Source organism: Corapipo altera, unplaced genomic scaffold, assembly GCF_003945725.1.
Source record: "Corapipo altera isolate COAL_440 unplaced genomic scaffold, ASM394572v1 2c, whole genome shotgun sequence".
NCBI classification, from domain to species: domain Eukaryota; kingdom Metazoa; phylum Chordata; class Aves; order Passeriformes; family Pipridae; genus Corapipo; species Corapipo altera.
Genome location: NW_020884923.1, coordinates 4,224,876 through 4,245,296, shown reverse-complemented (window position 1 = coordinate 4,245,296; position 20,421 = coordinate 4,224,876). Strand labels below are relative to the sequence as shown.

Here is a 20,421-nt window from a genome sequence, read left to right as displayed (position 1 = left end):
CCTCAGGTTATCTACAGAAAATTATGAGTTATTGCTTAAATGGTCATGGAAAAAAAAATCAAAGAAACAAAACAGTAATTGAGGAGTCAAAAATACACAAATATTTTTACAGTGTCATCTAATGTCTAAAAATGATACAAACAATAACACAGCAGGGTAACGTATAGTTAGCACTTAATCTAGGTTCAGTACCTCGCAAATCTTTCTTCATTTTGCGGAGATCTTTTTGAAAATCATCAAACTTCAATTGCGAAGCCTGGAAGAGATCTTGTGGGTCCGGAAGAGGAAAGATGCATTGTTCTTTTCCAGCATCCTGACAAAACCACAAATGAACAGTTACATAGTGTTCATTACTTTTTGCTATACTAAAATATATAACTGAAAGCACAGGGAATATTTGTGCATATTTCGTCATCTTGCCAGCAGAGGAACAAATTTGCTAATTTGTTTTTTTTAACTTGAATTTAAAAGAGAAAAACTAATTCTCACTCACCTCATCAAAGTTACGTAAATAATATGAGACAATGTAAGATAGAAGACTTCTGCTGTTGTCCTGTACAGAGGAGAATAAAGTTTGCTGTGTTACTGAAACTCACTGAAAATATTCAGAAAAGGTAATTCAAATAAATGAAATACTTAATGCCAAGAAAAATACTATGCAGATTTGGTCCCTTCACTAAAAACCAAAACCAACCAACCAAACAAAAAAAAACCTCCACACCCTGAAATATCATTTAATCACTAAAGAAAATGAAGAAAAATATAACAGCCATGTAAATGCACTCCTTATTTTAGAAATTTACCTGATTGTAAATCAAACCCTTACATTTTGAAATTTCCCAAGAAGGAAAAGAGAAATTGTGTCTGGGTTCATGTATGCAACTTCTTTTGCAACAGTATAATTATAACCAAAGCAAAGTTAAGTTAAACAAAGTTATTTTTCTAAATTAAACTTGGGGTAGGAGCAGGGGGTATTTGAGGGAACTTTGTCCTTGTTTCCCCTCTGCAATTTCCAATAAAACCTCACAGAAGATATTCCATTTGAAGATGATTTCCGACAGAATTACATTTTCAGATATTTTCAGAAAACTATTATGTAAGAACTTTTCTGACTGATCAGTAGCAAATAAACTGAAAATGTATCTTACAATTGCAACATCAGCAGTCATAATACTGCCAGCAAATTACATACTAAGGACTTGAGTCACCAAACTACATTTAGCATGCCTAAATTTTCTACCAGAGTTCTAAAACTGGTGATACACTGTATCTAGTCAATTAGAAGGTTCAGCTAAAGCAAGCTGCTCCAAACGTGTTGTACTAAGGTGTCATTCACATCATCACTCCCTTGGTTTACCAAAGAAACCAGCATGCAAGAAAAAAGTTCCTCCACTACTTTAAAGGCAAATGGCTAACGTGGTGTCTCAGCTCAGGGTTATCTACTCGCACGACCTAACCCAGAAGCTAAAGCATTTATATTTAGTAAGGGATCAATCAGGGAAAAAACCTATTCTTTTTCTGCCACTTGTAGAATTGAAGATCTTGGCAGTGACTTCCTAGAAAGATATAGGAACCAATTTTAACTCTCATACTATAGTCCACATTCATATAAGTCTTTTCATTATAGCAATAGAAACTCTAAGATTATTGTTTCCTTGTAAACAAAAGCATATATTTGAATATAACCCAATCTGAATAACCAGAGCCAAAAAAAGTGCTGGTAACACATAAATTCCAGTTTAGCACAGAGCAAGAAAAAACACTATTTATCATTCTCCTTATTTAGATGACTATACTAGACAAATCTTGACTCAACAAGTACTTTACTCAGGTAGGTCCATGATCCAGTGGCAAATGCACACTCTGTAATTATGATGAATGCAAAGGATAAATTTCAGGTTACCTCGAATGCTCTGGATGCCTATTCTGTCATTTTCAGGAGTTGTATTTTTCCCTCACAAATATTTTGAATCAGTATCAAATCACAGTTAACTTTTCTTTGACAACTCCTTCCACTTCTGTAATAAACTTTTATGAGTAAGATCATAGTATTGCTTCCAAGTACAGGAAAATTTAGAACTATGCAGTGTACTGAAAGTCAAATACACATGAGATTAGGAACTAAAACATAACTTCAGGTATTTTCGTTTGTACAGCAGTGAAAAGAAGTATGATCAAATAAGTATAGTAACAAAAGAGTTCCCTTCCACATGCCTTTGTAAGCTTCACACCATTTACTCAGAAATGGAGATAAAGTAATTTTCTGAGAGTGTAAGATTCTCTGGCCTTCTAGAATCAACTTACACTGCTCTTGACATCTTTCAGTTTTGGTAGGATATCTAGACCAAATCCATCAGCCTGTCCTCGTGTTCTGTTTCCACCATTCATGTAATTTCCAAAGGCAAGAACCAAACCCAGGACACGCATAACTCCTGACTCATTTTTCAATGTCTAAAAAACAAAGAGAGAAAAAAAAATTCTGTTTCAAGTCACAAAAATATTTACAGTTAACAAGCACATTTGTTGTTACCGTGTTTAGAAATAATACTTATATAAAGACTCAAATATAGGTGGTTAACAACCTTCTACTGCAACATGTAGAAGTAGATAATATAAATATGTAACTTTCTGTGAGTGGAGAATGTCATGTCCAAATTGGATACTTGGAAAAAAAATAATAGGAAATCTATAAAGTATTATCAGAGATGATCTGTTGAGAAAAATGAAAATAGTAATCTTTAAGTGATGCTGATGTTATGAATAGTCTATTTAATTTCAAGGAAAATTCATCAAGTTCATAAAACACCCACATGGAACATCTAAAACACTTGATCAAATAAAAAATATTACATAATAAAACATGAAATATTTGAACTAATTTTCAGCTATTAAAATACTGTTTAACCTGCATTTTAAAGCCATGTATTGTTTTGCATGGGGTCACAAAATTCCAGTAATCTCTTCTGACTAGATACAACATTGCTATCTCTAACTGATTTTAGATATCAGAGATATTATTGAGTAGCACACATCCAAAATCCAAGCAAACACAAAGTGTGCAGAACTAGTATTCCTCTGGAAAGGAGTGATATGGTCACTATGAAGAGTGAAGACTTTGCTTTAACAAAAGAAAGGAGAAGGTACACTATTTTCCAGAGGCTGATACACATTGATGGCAAAAACGAAAAAATTCAGTATCAAAACCTAATCTTAAAATTCACTTTGATGTTGAAATACAATCATAACAAGATTAAATATCAGAAATTTAGAACTACCTTTTCACAGAGCACAACCTACCTCACACAGTTTCTGTAACAATTCAAGTTTGCGACGGATTGAACAAATGCTTTCTGAAAATGTTGATTGGAACAGGATGCAAAATACACGTTCTGAAAAGTTGGGAATTAGTGAGAGCTCATAGAGGAACCTGTAGGAGTGATTAAAAAAATTATGTGAGTCACTCTTAGTAGGTACAGGCTTTAAGGTTTTTTTCATAACATCTCTACATAGTTTACAACAACAGAGAAAGTTTTCTAAAGAGAGTAAAATTGCTCTTTCATAAGTATATTCTTACTGTTCCGGTTTATCCAAAGACTTCGCGTTTTCTTTTTCCTTGGATGCCTTGCTATGCTTTTCTATTTTTTCTAATTCATCTGATTGTGCTCTCTAGAATGAAGGAAACAAAGTAATGAAAAATTGTTGTGATTAAAAACCTAGTCAAACAACACAAATAAAGATGTCCCTGTAACAAATCAAATTCATAGGTTTTTCTTTTCTTTCTAGCATCTGCTTGCGGTAAAACTACTTAATCCATAGAGTGATTTTAATTATAAATAGATCTGATGGAGAACAGAACATCTTTCAAATAATATGGTTGACTAGTAATCTGCAAAATATTTACTCATTAAATGATGCACAGGGACAATACTCTTCATTCCCAATTCATTTTCTTTACTTGTTTATAAAGTCTTTGAATCGAAGGACTGTCTTCATGAGTTGTATTTTCTTTCCAAATCTGTTGGAATGCCTTTGAATGCAATCTGATCTTTAAATATGTATTTAAATAATACATTTTTTAAATAAATGAAAATGGGTTTGAATTGTTTACTGCAATTTAAATTTTGTTTGGTATTTGAAAAACACTATGAAACAAAAAATTAGTTGATTTATAATTGAACTGTCATACATGAGAACTACTGCACATTTCTTTGAACTAAAATAATTTTCATTTTTCTCTTAATAAGCAAAAAAAATTACATATAAACTGCCTAGTTTCTTGAAGAACTCCGTGGCACACTGGGAAAACCTCTTCAAAATTCCATTCAATAGCAACAGAGCCTCATTTTTTCCTGTGCTCCATACTAAGGTGAAATTATTTTTTTCCAACTGTAATACTGGAAAATGGAATGGCATGGAAAGGAATAAAAGTGGAATGGAAATCTCTCCATCTGACCCTTCTTTTGACAGCCGTGGTGGTTTTCAAAATAGATTCAAACTGTGAAACTTTACAGGAATCAAAAGAAAAAAAAAGTATATCTACTTTTCTTCCTTTAAGAAAACATTACACACATTTTTTAACTTACTCCACCACAGAACTCGAAGAGAACAGTGGAAAATTACATATTAACTACTTAAATAATGGTAAAACATAAGATGGGTTTTACCCGCATTCTTTCTTACATGCTTTTTCATGGCTACCAGAAGAGGTATGGAACTATCTCAAATCATACTGTCAGCTCCATCAGCAACCTGAAACTAGAAAGCGAGGTTTGGACAGTTCTTCTTAGGTTGTTGAACATCTTTCCGTCTCAAAAGGGAGAAAATATGAAGAGATTGAGGAGTCATTCAGCAAAAACTTCAGAGTTCATCTCATTACTTCAAGAAGTCTGGAAATCATTGCAAGGCTATATGTCTTGAATGTGATGTATCCTAATTATTATCCAGCATTTTTGTGGATGTTCTTCAAAGGTCATCTTCTCTAAAGGAGTCTGATCTTGTCTATCATATACTTCAACAAGAAAATATTGCAGGAATTTTTTTTTCCAACAATAAAATTTGTTCTCAACACTAAGAAATTATAATGGTGGTAATACCTGTACCCCAGATTAATAGAATGGCTGAGAGTTGAAAGAGACCCCAGAGACTGTCTAGTTAACACTGGCATATAGCAGAGACAGTTAGAGCAGGTTGCTCAGTATAACGTCCAGCCAGGTTTTGAATACCCTCAAGGATGGAGACCTGCGTACTTCTCTACGCGTCCTGTTCCAGTGCTTGGATACCCAGTAAAAAACCAACCAACCAAACACCCAAAAACTTCTCCAAGTCTTTAACCATCATCATGGCTTTTCACCAGACTCACTCCAATATGTCAGTGCCTCTCGGACCAGGGAGGCCAGAACTAGACACAGCACCCTAGATGTGATCGCACCCCAGATATGGTCCCACCAGTGCTGAGCAGGTCACTTCCTTTGAACAGCTTGGTCCTTCCTTGAACTATTAATGTATACTGCATCATGAAGTATAAGCTCTCTAAGACAAGAGGGCATGGTCTTAAGCTGTGCCAGGGGAGGTTTAGGTTAGATATTAGGAAGAAATTCTTTACAGAAAGGGTAATCAGGCACTGGAATGGGTTGCCCAGGGAAGTGGTGAATTCTCTGTCCCTGGAGGTTTTTAAGATGAGGCTGGATGTGGCACTTAGTGCCATGGTTTAGTATTCACAGCGGTGTTGGATCAAGGGTTGGACTTGATGATCTTGGAGGTCCCTTCCAACCCAGCTGATTCTATGATTCTATTTCTCAGTTAGCAAGCACAAGGGTGGGGTTAATTTACTAGTTTTTAATTTTAGAATACTGACAGTGACCCCCTCATAACACCTAGTTTCCTGAATTTCCTACCCCAGTATCAGTTTAGGGTGAGGAAACAAACTTGGGGATTTGTCCTCCAAAGGTACTTTTCAACAAAGTCTCTGTCAAAGCGGGCATAGGACACGTGAATACAATTGCAGTATCAAATGTTTCTTGAATAATGATATCCTCAGAAGAATTTTTTCAAGATACTAAGATCAGGAAATTGTATCCATTTTTAATCTTAGATTACTCTTCCAGAAACAGGGTGAGGACTAGAAAAGATACAACTATCTGCAGACATATTGACCTAAATATTGCACGCGCTGTTGAGGAGAAAGTCGTGGGTTTGGTTTTGTGTTAGGGAGCAGGTGTAAATGGGATATTTCCTCACTTCATCTAGATCATTCTTACCCAATGGAGAGTTAAAAGAAAAAGAGAGCTTCCATTACTTTACAGGTCACTAAGAATTCTCTTGGTAACAGGTGAAATCTACAGATTTTAGAAATTGGAAGGATGTAAATAAAGGCAGCATTTTTCCAGTGGTTGTGTCACCAGAGCCACGGAAGTCTAGGCATGACTTTTTAGGAAGAGACATTTTCTTTATTCAAATTACACTTCAAAAATTTCTTATATTCAATTTACACTTGTAAATTTTTGTAAAGGAAAAAGATTAGCTTTTGTAAAAGTAAACAAGTTCTCATACTAATACTTTTTAAATTAAGTTCTGTTATTTCTGACCAGTCTGTAAAGTATATTCTCTTCTGTTAAAGTGAAAGGAAATCACTGGAAATTTTTTTCATAACAGTTAAAGAGAAATAAATATTTTAAAAACCAAATGATTATTTGTGAATTCTTTAGAATAAATACTAAGAGTACTGTTCCTTCTGGCCTTCTACACATAGTGAAATATTAGAGTGCTCATCAAAGCAATCTATTACATACATGCATGTTCAAGCTGTTAATGTTTCCCCACCAAATCCCATGGGCAAAGGTTAGGCAGACTCACTATTCCTTATATAAGCCACTATTCTCAGATTGTGTATGCAAAGAAGTAACAACTGTCAAAGATACAAAGGTTAAGCATGATCTGCCCATGGGCAGGCTGGAGCAAAACTCAAGAGAGATGGTTTACACTCTTCACCAAAATCAATAGGTCCATGTATATGCTCCAAGTTCCAAATCCAACCACAATTTCAGATCACTAATTTTGGCTCAGGTATCCAGACTTCTGATTTATGTGTATTTTAAATTATGATAGAAAAGTAATAAGACCTACATGTCTTCTGCACAGGTATTGTTGAAGATTATTTCTCAGAATTTTTACCAGTTTGTTTTATGGTTAATGCCTATTTGTTCTCTAATTTACAGGTGGATAATTTTAAAAAATCTTTCATATTATTCTCCAGATTTATGCCAAGAAAGAACACATTCCATAGATGTTTCACATGAAAGTCATCAATCTGACAGAATTAGCACCTCTTTGAATGATACTGCTATTTATTTCCTTGATTTTAGCTATTACATAGCATTATAAATGGAAAAAATAGTATAATATACCAGAAATTGATATTAACTATATCTAAAATCAGTCAGTATAAATCTGATCCAAATTAGTGCAAAAATATACTTCTTCAGTTTCATTATTTTCTGATTTTTGCCAGAGTATAAACCTACCCTGTATTTGGTCTTACCAAATTTCATAAGGGCCCTTTTTCCATCTCACAATATAAATCTTGTAATTTTCTGGTTAGTTTTTTTTCCCTTGTAACAGAACCTTAACTCTGAGTTTAAATCAGTTTAAATGTATGTAGTTTTTTTTAATTTTGGCATGAATTTTTTTTGCAAACTCAATTTTCAAAGTTTATGTTACATATTTCAAAAACAACGAGTGATTTGTCTAAGGAATCTTGTCAAAAGTATCCGAAACAACAAGGATATACATAGATACCCAGGTTAATAACAAATATGTTCCTTTGAAACTGGGTCATGTATCAGAGCTCAGGCACAATTTTACTCTTTACTAATGTTAAGAGATCACATTGTAATTGCTAGTTAAAAGGAAGTCAGAAGAATTGAGTCTTAGTGGCAGAGAGGAGTCAAGCACTTCAGACTTCTGGATACCTTTCGTTCTTGCAAAGGCATTTTGATGTTTTTGAAAGCATTGACCTAAGTCTTTTAAAGATAAAGGCAATGTGCACAACTTACCAGGAGCCAAATTAAGAAAGTATACATGTTTCATTTGTGATGTAAAGAGATTTGAAAAGGGCAAATCCAGAGACCATAGATCAAAGATAATTCTTTGATACAATTTGTAATCCACTTTTATACTATTATTTTCATGATCTAAGGAAGACGCAAGCAGGACCAGACGTACCATGTTTCAGTGATACCTCAGCTACAATTCCAGCTGCTAAGAGGCTATCCATTTTCAAAGTAAACAAACATTCATTTATTTGCAAATCAATACATTTCCTATCACAACCAACGTGTCCTAACCACATACAGCAAACTGCCAACTCCAGTGAATTTTATCTGCCTTCTCCCTCTGATTATAGCTGTCACCTGAAAGCATTCTTATTAGTCTGTAAAAGCACATTAAAGTAACCGTTCCACATGTAGTTTTATCTATTAAGGCTCTCCCATTAAAACTGCCTAGATCTTAATACATAGCTAATTATCAACACATATTTAAAAAACTCTTTATAAAACAATCTACACAAACAGACATAAGAGCTATTTGACTTTACCGTACAGTGCTGCAGTGACAAAATCCTTCTCACTTAATGCAATACAACTTAATACTATTAAATAAATTATTGAGGGCTTGGATCTTTGGTGGGGTGTGGGTTTCTTAGTTTATAAAATGTCACTAAGATGTATAAGGTAACTTTGTGGTTTAACAAGACTTTAATTCCTCAGTAAACAGGAATTGAGCCCTTGGGACTGCGGCTTTTGAAATTAGGGTGTGTTTAGGTTTGGAAACTGCCCAAATTTCATTCACATTTAAGAAAGGAAAGCACTATGCCAGACACATGCAATCAGAAAAAAATGATTACATTCTGAAGAAAGACTGTAAAACAAATGCTCCCATATGTTCCATAAAGATCAAATAGCAAGGCTGAGAATTAGGATGGTGATTTTAAATATTCCAGAAAAAAAATCCCAATCCAAAAAATCCCAATTCAATAAATAAACCCTAAGAACTAAAATTTAAGTTAATGGCTACAAAATACAAGAATGAGGCAAAGTTAACCCCACTTACAACACAGGATGAGGTTGAGAAATAAGGGAGGAGTCAAACATGCCAGGCTTTCTGGTACAACCATTGCTTACAACTGTTATTGAACAATATTTTTACAATTAGTGAAGCTAACAAGGGACAAAAATGCAAGGTGTGATGTGTTTTGACAAAAGGTTGAAAGTAAAAACAGAAAATAAAAGTCAACTAAAAAAATACTTCTTTCAAGACACGGTTTTATCAAACAGAAGATCCAGGATTAAAAATCATGTTCCCGTACAAAACTCCCTCCAAGTAAACTGAGGGGATTTTTAGTTCTTTGTTTGGTTTTTGGTTGGGTTTTTTGGTTGTGGTTTTGGTGGCGGTTTTTTCTGTCTTGTACTCAAGCAAATATAATAAAATTGGACTGATCTGTTTTCTATTCAAAGCAAAGAAATATATTAGGCATTCTAACTTTTTGAGTCTTGCCTGAGGTTAACATATAACTTCCTCAACCAGAATAATATTTCCTAGACATTTTCTGTATTTAGTGAGGGTAACAAACAACATGAATATAATGACATTTGGTTATTTCAATGAACTGCAAATTTGCAAATTCTCCATTATACTAGAATTATGAAGTATATTAGAGATGAAATTAAGGAAACATTTGAAAAGTACCCTATTAGTACATAAGCCACATAAGAGTTATATTTTTTTAAACCAAAATAAAAAAAATTCTTGTTCACTATAAAAGAGGAATGGATGTAAAACCAGATCATGACTGAAATATCTATTCCATATTTCCCACAACACAGTCTATTGTAATGATGCATGTGTAATATATAAAATTACTTTAATTTTTTGCATGCTAAAGAATGTATGCAGTGGAATATAGTTATGCTTTGTAGGAGAGCAGATTAAAAATAATGTCAAATAAATTAGCACAGGCTAAAACAGGAATACTGCAGCACAAGGATGAGAAGTGTTTATAGAGATTTGGAGGTAGTTAGAATAGGTTTCCTATTTGAACATTATCTTTCTAAGCAGCGTTGAGTGAGTTGGTTCTTTAGGGATGAAATAAAAATCCTTCCTAGATCTTGTCAGATTTTTGAGCTTCTTTTGTTTCATTTAGTTTCTTGGTTTTTTTATAAAGTGGACTAGAGTTTGCTCTCTCTTTGGGCCTAAACATGGATTATATATGAGACATTTCATAAATCAACAAATCATTCCAAAGGAGATCACTAAAAGCTAAATTCTAAAAACCAAACATCTGAAAGGTGTAAAATTAGTTAACATTATCAAAACTACAACACGAAGGAAATAAAAGATCCAATACAACAGCATACATTGGCCTTCAATGCCATTCTGCGTCTCACAGCTTTACTCTTCATATTTTCAGGTTCTTTGGAGGGTATATAGAAAGCCTCTTCACTCTTTCCATAGCAGTTTAGCCAGACCTCCACATCAGGGGTAATACACTCAAAGAATCGGGGAATGTTCAGCGGCCTCCTCTGGAGGCAGAAACATGCTTCCGAGATCCACTTCTTTGAATTTGGTACGTGACTGGCTTTGTGAAGTTTTAGAACATGCCTGAGCATATTCTGAATCCCTGATATTACATACCTAGGGCTCAAGTGGGGTCTTATTATTACTACCAGACATTTAGGAAGCCCCTGGAAGTTTATGCTACTTTTTATTACATTACCTTAGAGAAATTCTTTTCCTTTCAAAGAGCTAAAATTATTTTGGAGGAATCTCTGAAGTAACAATAATTAAAAGCTATAGTTCCAGAAATATATTGATTTCTGTCATCAAAACTTTTTTTTTTTTAATTGAACAGCATTGTCAATATTACTGAACCTACAAAGTGAAGTCAAAGACATGGACTGGAAGGTCTATTCATACTATTCTTCAAGGACTGCCCCCACCCAAGAAGAAAAAAAGAGGAACAAAACCAATTTCTGTTTAGTCATTTAGATGTTGATTATGTTACTTACATAAAAATGAATGCACTATATAAAACATACAATGGCAATTAATGAAATTTAAATGCTTAGTATTTTCATTGCTTTAGGGAAAATAAAGTCACTTCAAGATAGGACGTGTTCTGAATACTACTGATGCAAATTAAAAATACTTTCACATGGACGCACAGTATTCCTACATTATATGGACTTCCTCTGATTACTCACATTCTCATACAGGGCTTGAAGGGTCTCTAGGTCAACCACAGAGTTGTCCAAGTTCACAACGGCTATAAAAAGACAAAAGAAAAAAGAATTAGTTGTCAGGATGATAATCCAGCTGTAAAAGAAAGACTGATCACAATACCCAGCAATAGATTTTATGACCTACTGGTCATACAGCTTAAGGGTTTTAACTTTATTAACACCTTGAATAGCGCTATTCCTAGGACTACGACTAGAAACCTGGTAGAGCCAGGTGTCAAGTGTAAAGAATTCATCTCCCTCCCCCCAAACACACAAACACGATCCCACAAGTATGGCCATAGTCAGAGATCAGAGATAAGCTTTACATCAGACGTTCATGGTCCAACTGAAAGCATTATAAAAATTTGTAAATCTGCACTACAGCCACACACACACACTCACACAACAAAGCTCATTCCTGTCACTGGTTGACTTCAGTCTTAAACTCATTAATCCGTAAGTCAGCCAGTTAACTTCAAAACACCTGACAAGGGTCAAGTCTTCTATGCACTAAGCTGACACGTTTAGTATGGATACAAAATATGCCTTTCCTGTTCCCAACCAATTCTGGTGCCACACACATACTGTATTTTTTTCAGCATCAAAAACCCCAGCAGAAGAGCTCAGAGAGTGATTTCTATCTACCTAACCTCGACAAAAAAACAAACCGAAAAATCTTTAAGAGAGGTATACTTTTAGGAATAGAACCCTGATTCCCCACTTGTATTAGGAACATTTCACAAGGCACAGGAAATATTTGTGCAAATACTGAATTATTCTCAGCTAATAAAAACAATTATGTTTCAAATAGTGCTTCTCTTACTCATTTTTTGCAAGCACAGTGACCATTCATTTAAAAGCCAGATTTTTGCCTGTAAATCTGTGTCCTAAACTGTCACAAAGAAATTCTGTATATACACCTAAAGACTACAGACAATATAATTCAAGCTCATGTGTTTCCGATTGCTCTAAAGCATTTAGAGATACTACTCTGAGTCTGGGACTCATCATGTTTCCCCTTTCCAGAGCTGAGACATAGTTTAGTTGCAGTTTAAGAAAATTATAAACAAAGAAGTGTTGCTCTTGATTAAACTAAGCAGACCACACTATCTCTAAGCAGGGCATGAAGTTAACTTTCAGGACTAAACCACAAAATAACCAGGAAATTTTTAAATTTTTCAGAAAAAATATTTAAATTGGTTTTTTTCTATTTTTCCCTTACCAGAAAGCAATGTATCAGATAATGCCAATGTAACAGTTACCACTTTTTTCATTTTCTTTTGGGGGAGGGGGCACATGAAAAAGCTGCTATTAATTATTTACGATATTTTTAAACTTCTCTCCCCCATCAGAGTGTAATAATTATTGCAAAAGAGACTTAAAGATGCTCTGTATACAAGGCACTGTATTATACATTGTATTTAACAAATCCTGTTGCTCAATAAGACTGTATGCTTAAAAACATGCCAAATTTGCCTTGTAGAACTGGAGACTAAAATGAGCACAAACAGAAACTGGATGTAGATTGGTTTGAGAGCTCTACTTTAAGAAAACACACATGTAAAACCAGTTTTATTAAACCCAGGGTATATTATGAAACTCAGTTTGTATTAGCCTAACATTTCAGCACTTTTATGCTTATGCAATGTTTTCATACACAGACACACTCACAACCCTTCAGTTATTTATTTTGAGTTGTGGCTGTCTTCTCCCTGCTCCACCCCCTCCCCTTTCTTCCAGAGACTGCCTACTACTGCTCTAAGAAATAAGACATAAGTTCCAGTCCTGACTTTTGCTCAATGTTAAGATCACCCACGGATTACTCAGGGAGCAATAGAACACTTTTGTTTGAATGCTTGCAGGAGATAAGAGAATGCCTGGCAAGCACAATGGTGCCAGGTCTGTGTACTTTCAACAAAACAGGTATGTAGAAGAGTGTACATACTTCAGGGAGCTGCTTAAAACAAATCAGTCTGGGACAAGGACATGGAGAAGTTAGCTTCTAGTACATATCCATCAAGTCCTCTCCTCTCAGGACAAATACAGTTCTATATGTTTAATCTAAACATTCATAGATAGCACTCCAACATCTCACTAGGATTTTTCAATGTTCACCATAGGTTTGCTCTTCCCACTTAGGGGGGAATCAGGAGAGGAGCTTCTGTTCCTCAGCAATACTGCAGCACTTTCCTTATGTAGCCAAGCTAAACATGCCCTCTCTCTACAATCAGTGTGACTATAAAAATATCTAACCAAAGGATTCCATATATCTAACCAAATCTAATTCCAAATATCTAACCAAAGGATTCCATTTTGGAATATTCCATATTCCAAAATAATGGCAAAACATAGACAAATATTAATTTCCTTGTATGAAAATATTCTTAGCTATGCTACAATTCCAGTATACTTTAATGCAAACAGCTGGAGAAGGGGTTATATTAGTCTTGTAGTCGCTGGATATTTTCACCCCAGTCACTATTTTAGAAAGTGATTTTTAAATTTTTTTTCCAAAATTGACATTGACATTTCTTGGTCTTGACTGCTATGAAAGTGAAGAATATCTGTTGGTTTTTGCTCTAATAGAAACTACTTTCTTTTAATCACATCAGACCCAGGCAGTAAGAACTCATTTGTTCCTACTGTCATATTTCACAGTTCTGCTATTTTCTTGCATTCCTATTGCCACTGCTGCCAATAAAACCACCAAGCCAGCACCAGTTTCAAGCCTAAATAACTTTACAGTATTAGAAGTCCATATATATAATTTTCTCTATATATACAAATATATACATATGATTAAATCAGATTCTAACCAAGTATGTCCAGATACACACAGAAACATGCACAGAAAAAAATAAAAATAATTACAAAACATTTTTTTTTTCTTTTTAAGCTAGCCATGGTCGACAGATGATTATAGAAATCCACCCAGTAAAATGAGGGGTGGAGGATCAATCACAAGTGATTGCTTGATACTATAAAGGACAGAGGAGAAGAAGAGGTCTCAAAGGATGTGTAGCCAAATTAAAGGATTTGGGAAACTCTTGCTGGTCTTAAACTTTCCTGACCCTGTCACTGTTTGGGTCACAATCTACATGGAAATCTAAATTGGTACTTTTGGGACAGAAATTATATCTTATTATCTGACTGCAGAATATGGAAGGTTTAGCAGAATGGCAGTTTCCTTTTGATTCTGTATTTCTACAATATAAATGGAATTAAAAAATATATATGCAAACTCACAATAACAAAGTCAACTTAGATACTAGTTTGAAACTAGAAGGACAAAAAACACATGCAGAGGACAAAGACTTACTATTTGTAATAATATCAACTAATTTAAAAGTATAGAAGATACATCCCATGACAGGAGTATAAAGTTGCTGCTAAAAAAGTGAGATTAGTGTAAAGCACACAATCATATTCAGAGGCATATCTGAACTACAAGAACAGACAGATCTTCTCCCATATACATAGAAGACAATTTAGAATAGAGACACAAATTAAAAAAAAAAAACAAACAAAAACAACAAACCCAATAAAAAACGCAACCCAAACCACAAAAAAATAAACCAAACACAATGTATAATCACTGCCCACAGGTCTTCAGAGGAACACAGTAACCGAGTCATCAAAAAGATCAAAATTTTGCCAACAAATATAATCCCGAAGAGGAAATGTATGAGAAAACACCAGCAGCAGGAAGGTAGAGGATGCACAGTGGATTTTCAGGAAGACTGCCAAAGGAAGTAGTTGTGTTTTTTTCTTTGTAAGATAAATAATTGCTTTTGATTATTCCTATATCTAGAGTCATGTGAAATACCACTAAAGCAAAATTGATAGGCAATATAGACACAGTAAACCTACACTTGCCTGTGGCTATGATTCTCTATCTACCAATAGTACCACATACATAAACTGTAAGAAAAAAGACAACTTCCTACAGCTAGCCAGTCCTTGGAAACTCTATTTTATTTCAAAGTCCAAAACTTTGGAATTTCTTTTTAAAATGAAAAGGCCAAAATTCAGTTTCCCACTGAGAAGAACTCCAGGAAGAAGAAAAAAGAATTATCAACCTTTTAGATCCAATTTTTATGCCATAGAACTCTCATCAGCACAATCTTACATATGGATGATTTTCATGAAACTTATATTCAGTCAGATGCTTAGTCTTATGCCTTCCCTTTTCTCAGAGCAGTTTCAAGTCACACTCCATATCTCTGGCCTTTCCAAGTATGCCTCCCAAGATTTTCTGTCTCTGGACTCTATCTAAACTTAAGTGACTCCTTCTTGAAATCTCCTAGAAGCACTGCTGTCTCCCAAAAGACTGACTAAGCAGTTTCCAAATCCTACTTGACTGATAAAAGACTACAGTTTAACTCCTCAGAAAGAAGCAGTAGCTGAAATAAAACCACCTCCGAACCTGTCCTGCTGTACTCAGATCCATCTTTCAGGTAGACAAACAAGCAAATCACCCACCCAAGTTCTTCAAGCTTATTTCCACCTCAATGGACTTCGCCAAAAACCAAGCAGTGTCGCCCTAAGAGGCCATTCCTTTTTCCTCCTGCACATCTTTCCCTCTTCACTTTTACATGTACCCTCTTTCTCCAGAAGTGCATAAAGAACTTCCGCAAGACTTCACATCTTCTCTATCAAATGGCAGCATACAGGCGGTCAGTACAGCAAAATACAAAGGCAGACTGATTCTTCTTCACTGAGTAAAAGTGACTATAGCAACTAATCACAGTACTCTGGTCACACAGTTCTGTGTGTGGCACAGATTTGGGGATTTTCACAGCTGTTTTGCCCATCACGTGACTCTAACAAGCAAGCTTAAAGGATATTGAGAGGTTACAACTTCCATGGTACTTTTTCCAGACTCTCATCCCCGAATAATTCTGTTCCATGTTAACACTTAGACCATCTATATCCCAGGAATATTACCCCAAGTTGAAGAGTGAAAGAAACAGAAAAGGCATCAACCAGTCTTACAACAAAAAAGGACTTTGTTGTTATTGAGAACCTATATCAATATACATAAACACAGTAAGCCGTACATAAAACAGAGCCTTAAAATTACTACATAATTTTGGGCATACCTGTAGCATTAAAATTCATTCAACCAAATTTTATTATATATATTAATTTTCAATTATCTAAAAAAGATATTTGGAAGGAAAAAGAGGAACATAAATAGATGAGTAGGTCCAATGTGTCACATTGTTTGATATTCCTTGAATTAGTATTTCTGAGGTAATTAAAAACAATAGCTTCTCTAAGAATAATATACAGGCAATAAGTTGCAGGTGGTCAAAATCCAACAACATTCGAAAACTAACATACTGATAAAACCTTAAACAATGGGAAATTCTGATACAAGAAAAATAAGTCAGTATATAGCCTGATCAACTCATGTTTCTGACAACAAATTACAGAAAAATAATAGATAATTTTTTTTTTTTTTTTGTTCACTGACTACAAAATGGAAGTCTTCCTTAGAGGAAAATCCAAGAACACCACACATTCAAACAGAAAAAAGGTCTCAATGTAGACAATTTCATTAGGTTCCTTGGAATGACTGACAGACAAACCGCTCAGTTCAGAAGTAAAGAAAAAAACATCTGTCTCAATGTTCTCATCAACAAAAGAGCCCAGAGAGCCTTAGAAGATGACTAAATGCGATGGCTTCCTTTGCTGCTATAAAGATTATATTATGATGTAATGTCAAGGTTCTTGAGAAGTAAACCCAGATTTACATCCAACTTAGTATTTAGATTTAAAAATAAACTAAGCTGCAAAACTTGCAGTCTTTTATTGGTAACATAGTAAACCCACAACTTCAAAAATTTATATACTTTGCTATTTTTGTTGTTAGGGATTTTTTTCTTTTGATTTTTCATTCCCCCTCCCCCATGTGAATTTATTGACATCTTTCATCTAACATTCACAAGGTCATGTTTTTATTGGTGGTACTTCCAACAATTTGACAAGTATGCTATCCGCTTGGGATTACTCTTTATCTTACGTAACAGTAATGTGGATCTCCAACGCAGAAAGCTAAATCCCAAATGGACCTCTTCAAAATAAACGTTGTGCTTACCTAACAATGCTAAAACCAAATGTCCCTGCGTTAATGGAAGCTGCAGCAAACACACAAGGGTCATGACTGTGTAATTTTTAAAGATTCTCAGAAAATAAGTGAAATAAAAGAATTTTTAAACAGGAGTATCTGGACTTGCACAATTTGTGGGGAAAAAAACCAAACAAGCAAACAAAAAACCCCACTGATAATGGGTAGGTAGGGTATGACTACACTGGGTAGAGTTAGCATAAATGAAAAATTTCACATTATTATCTACCTTCTTGCCCTCAGTACTTTTGTGATATGTTTATCTATTAGCAAATACTCTAACATTCTCAGGATGAAAGCTCTGAGTGCACAAAGCACAATGGAGATTGGATCTTCAACACAAGTACATATAGCATGGATCAGAGGCAAGAAACAGCACTTAGAATGCTTGCACACAGGTTCACTGTGGCAGTAATTCACCTTGATCTAAAGCTTGTGTAAGAAACCAGAACAGTAAACAAAATTTCCAAGCAGAAGGCATAGATTAAGATGACCTGTTGCTTTCAGTTGTGCCTTTTTTAAAGTACCTAAAAATTTTAAATACCTTCAAGAATATGCACTCATATTTCTAGGAAGCAATAAAATAAGAATCAATTAAGCAAGAATATGAGTTTCCAAAATGTGAAGTAACAGGTAGGAAACTTCCTTGAAAGGAGTGAATCTTTAGTACGATTATTCTCTTATAAACACAATTCAATTTTTAGACACTTGTCCTTAACGTTCCTGTTCTCTAACTTGTATACCTGATAAACAAATTGTACCAAGTGCTTTTTTACATACATGTAAATATATATTCATATATACAATAAAATATATCACTAGATTTTATATATAGCTGAGCATAGTTGATATAAACAGTTACATTACAAACATTTCAAACAATTGCCTACTATGTTAAGGACAGCAGTTACTGATTAAGTGAAGTCTAATTTCATACACCTATACAGTTTGTTTATAAAGAGTGTGCAAGTTCAGTTCATAGAGAACACATATATATTGTTTGACTCAGTATGTCGCCTTCTTGTCTAGGCAGGAAAAAAAACGTGGAGAGCAATGCTGTAATCCTTTCAGAATAAAATGTTTAAATACAAACATGATTGCCATTGTAGACTGTTTAATTTAGGGAGATTGTATTTCAGTTCTGGTTTTGAGAGGTTTGCTGATTTGACTGTAGAGAGTACTTCAATGCTTATCTTAATTGTTTAGATAAGATTTGTTTGAATTTGGCAGGTGAAAAAAACATGGGTGTGGGATATAGGAAGGTTGAAAAAAGATTGGCATTTTACCAGATTATGCTTATTTTAAACTATAGTGCATAGAGGAGCAAACAGTCTCAATGAACCTGCCAGGGGCTGGGCATTGGGAAGTGAATTTGAAGTGCAAGACTGACTGGTAGGATTCAAGATCTTCAACAAACGGAAAAGGATTACTATGAGAACGCCCAAAACACTACTTAAGGCTTAGCATAGCACAAAAATGCAAATGATATAGGGCACATTTAAATAAGTAAAAAAATTTAATTGTGCTTTATGCCTATACTAGGGGGTTGTTGTTCACTAGGCAAACTTCCTGACCCTTACATGTATTTTTAAAGTGTTTCAAGAACAAGATTTTAATACAAAATTAGTATTAACATATGGATATATTTTACATGTAAGAAATTCTGTTACAGAAAACCAAATTACTGCTATAAAAAACCCAATGCTGTTCACTTATATTTCAACAGCAGTTTCTACTAAGTTTTTTCACTTTCTGGTAAGATAGTCCAGCATGGTATAGGCACTTCATTTAGAGGTTCTCAAATGGAAACTTGTTATACCTGTCAAGTATGTAACTTTTTTGTGAGAAAACTACTAGAACATAAAATCGGAGGAATATATTTTGGGGATGTTTATGTAACAGTATATATTTACAGTGCACATTATAAAAACAAACTGTACAAACATCAGCTGCACAGGCACATATGCAGTAGATCTGACATTGTGTATCAATCTGCCCGCAGAGAGATACGATTTATAGCTTTAAATTCATGATTCAAGTGACATAAAATTTGGGTTTCCTGCATGTTAGTGTTTGACTTTTCTTTTAGATTCACAAAGGCTCAAACATTTTTCAATCTCTATTTCAATTATATTAAGACCAGGAATTCCACAGGCTAATTATTGTACCAGTGATAGTGTAACTGCAAGGTGTTAGCAAGGCTCGTTTGGAGTACAAAAAAGCCTTCAGGGTTTGAATTAATTGAGACTTTAAATTATGCATTGATTTTTTCAGAATTCAAATTTGCTGACTTTTGATTTAATTCCATCTTATCTATTTTATTAGAGTAGCTCACAGTAAACAAAGCCATGGCTAACTCTGAGTAGTCCAGTCCATAAGCAAAGATATTTTTCTTTCATGCTTTATGGAGCACATTCTAAATTATAAGCATAAACAAAGAGCAGGAGGAGGAGGAGGAAGAGATTTATTTGGAATCATCTGGTAGTGAATTTGATAAAGTTATCAGGGCAGATAGCTAACACACATTTTTTTTTCCAAAACATAGATTCTCTACATTAAACAGACAACTTGCGATCTTAGTTTTTTTTTTCTCTCAATTTACCCACATTTAGTACATAGTAATGGAGCTCCAGGTGTTCCCAGTTGGCAATTTAGAATGCTTACATTAAAGTACTTGTCAGCACTAAATAAGCTCATAAATGCCTAGCTCATAGATCTGAAAATTTAATTGCTCTTGAAACAATACCAGAAAGGAGAATATCTTAGACTTTCATAGCAATCTGCTGTCAGCTTACTGCAAAATAACTGTATCTTTATCGACACTGAAAAGAAAGATACTAAAAATAGTGATTAATCCTCAGGGAAATCCATGTGGCAATGCAAATGGGAGAGCTGCCCTTTCCTGAGCAGACTCAAGCTTGTCCTAAGACCTGTTTTGATTGTACTTGTTGCAATTATGATCAATGATTAATCTAACGCTCCTTGTCTCTCAAGGAGTGACTAGAAGTTAAA

At 34.5% G+C, this 20,421-nt stretch overlaps 1 protein-coding gene across 1 annotated transcript in view; it reads right to left on the bottom strand.

Moving 5' to 3' along the window:
- The window catches only part of FMN2 (formin 2), a 178,589-nt gene that overhangs the window by 59,297 nt on the left and 98,871 nt on the right, over nt 1-20,421 (bottom strand). Inside the window, 6 exon segments of the mRNA XM_027657210.1 lie at nt 193-313; nt 494-553; nt 2,305-2,451; nt 3,298-3,427; nt 3,575-3,666; nt 11,259-11,320. Of these exon segments, the coding sequence (XP_027513011.1) occupies nt 193-313; nt 494-553; nt 2,305-2,451; nt 3,298-3,427; nt 3,575-3,666; nt 11,259-11,320 (612 nt within the window).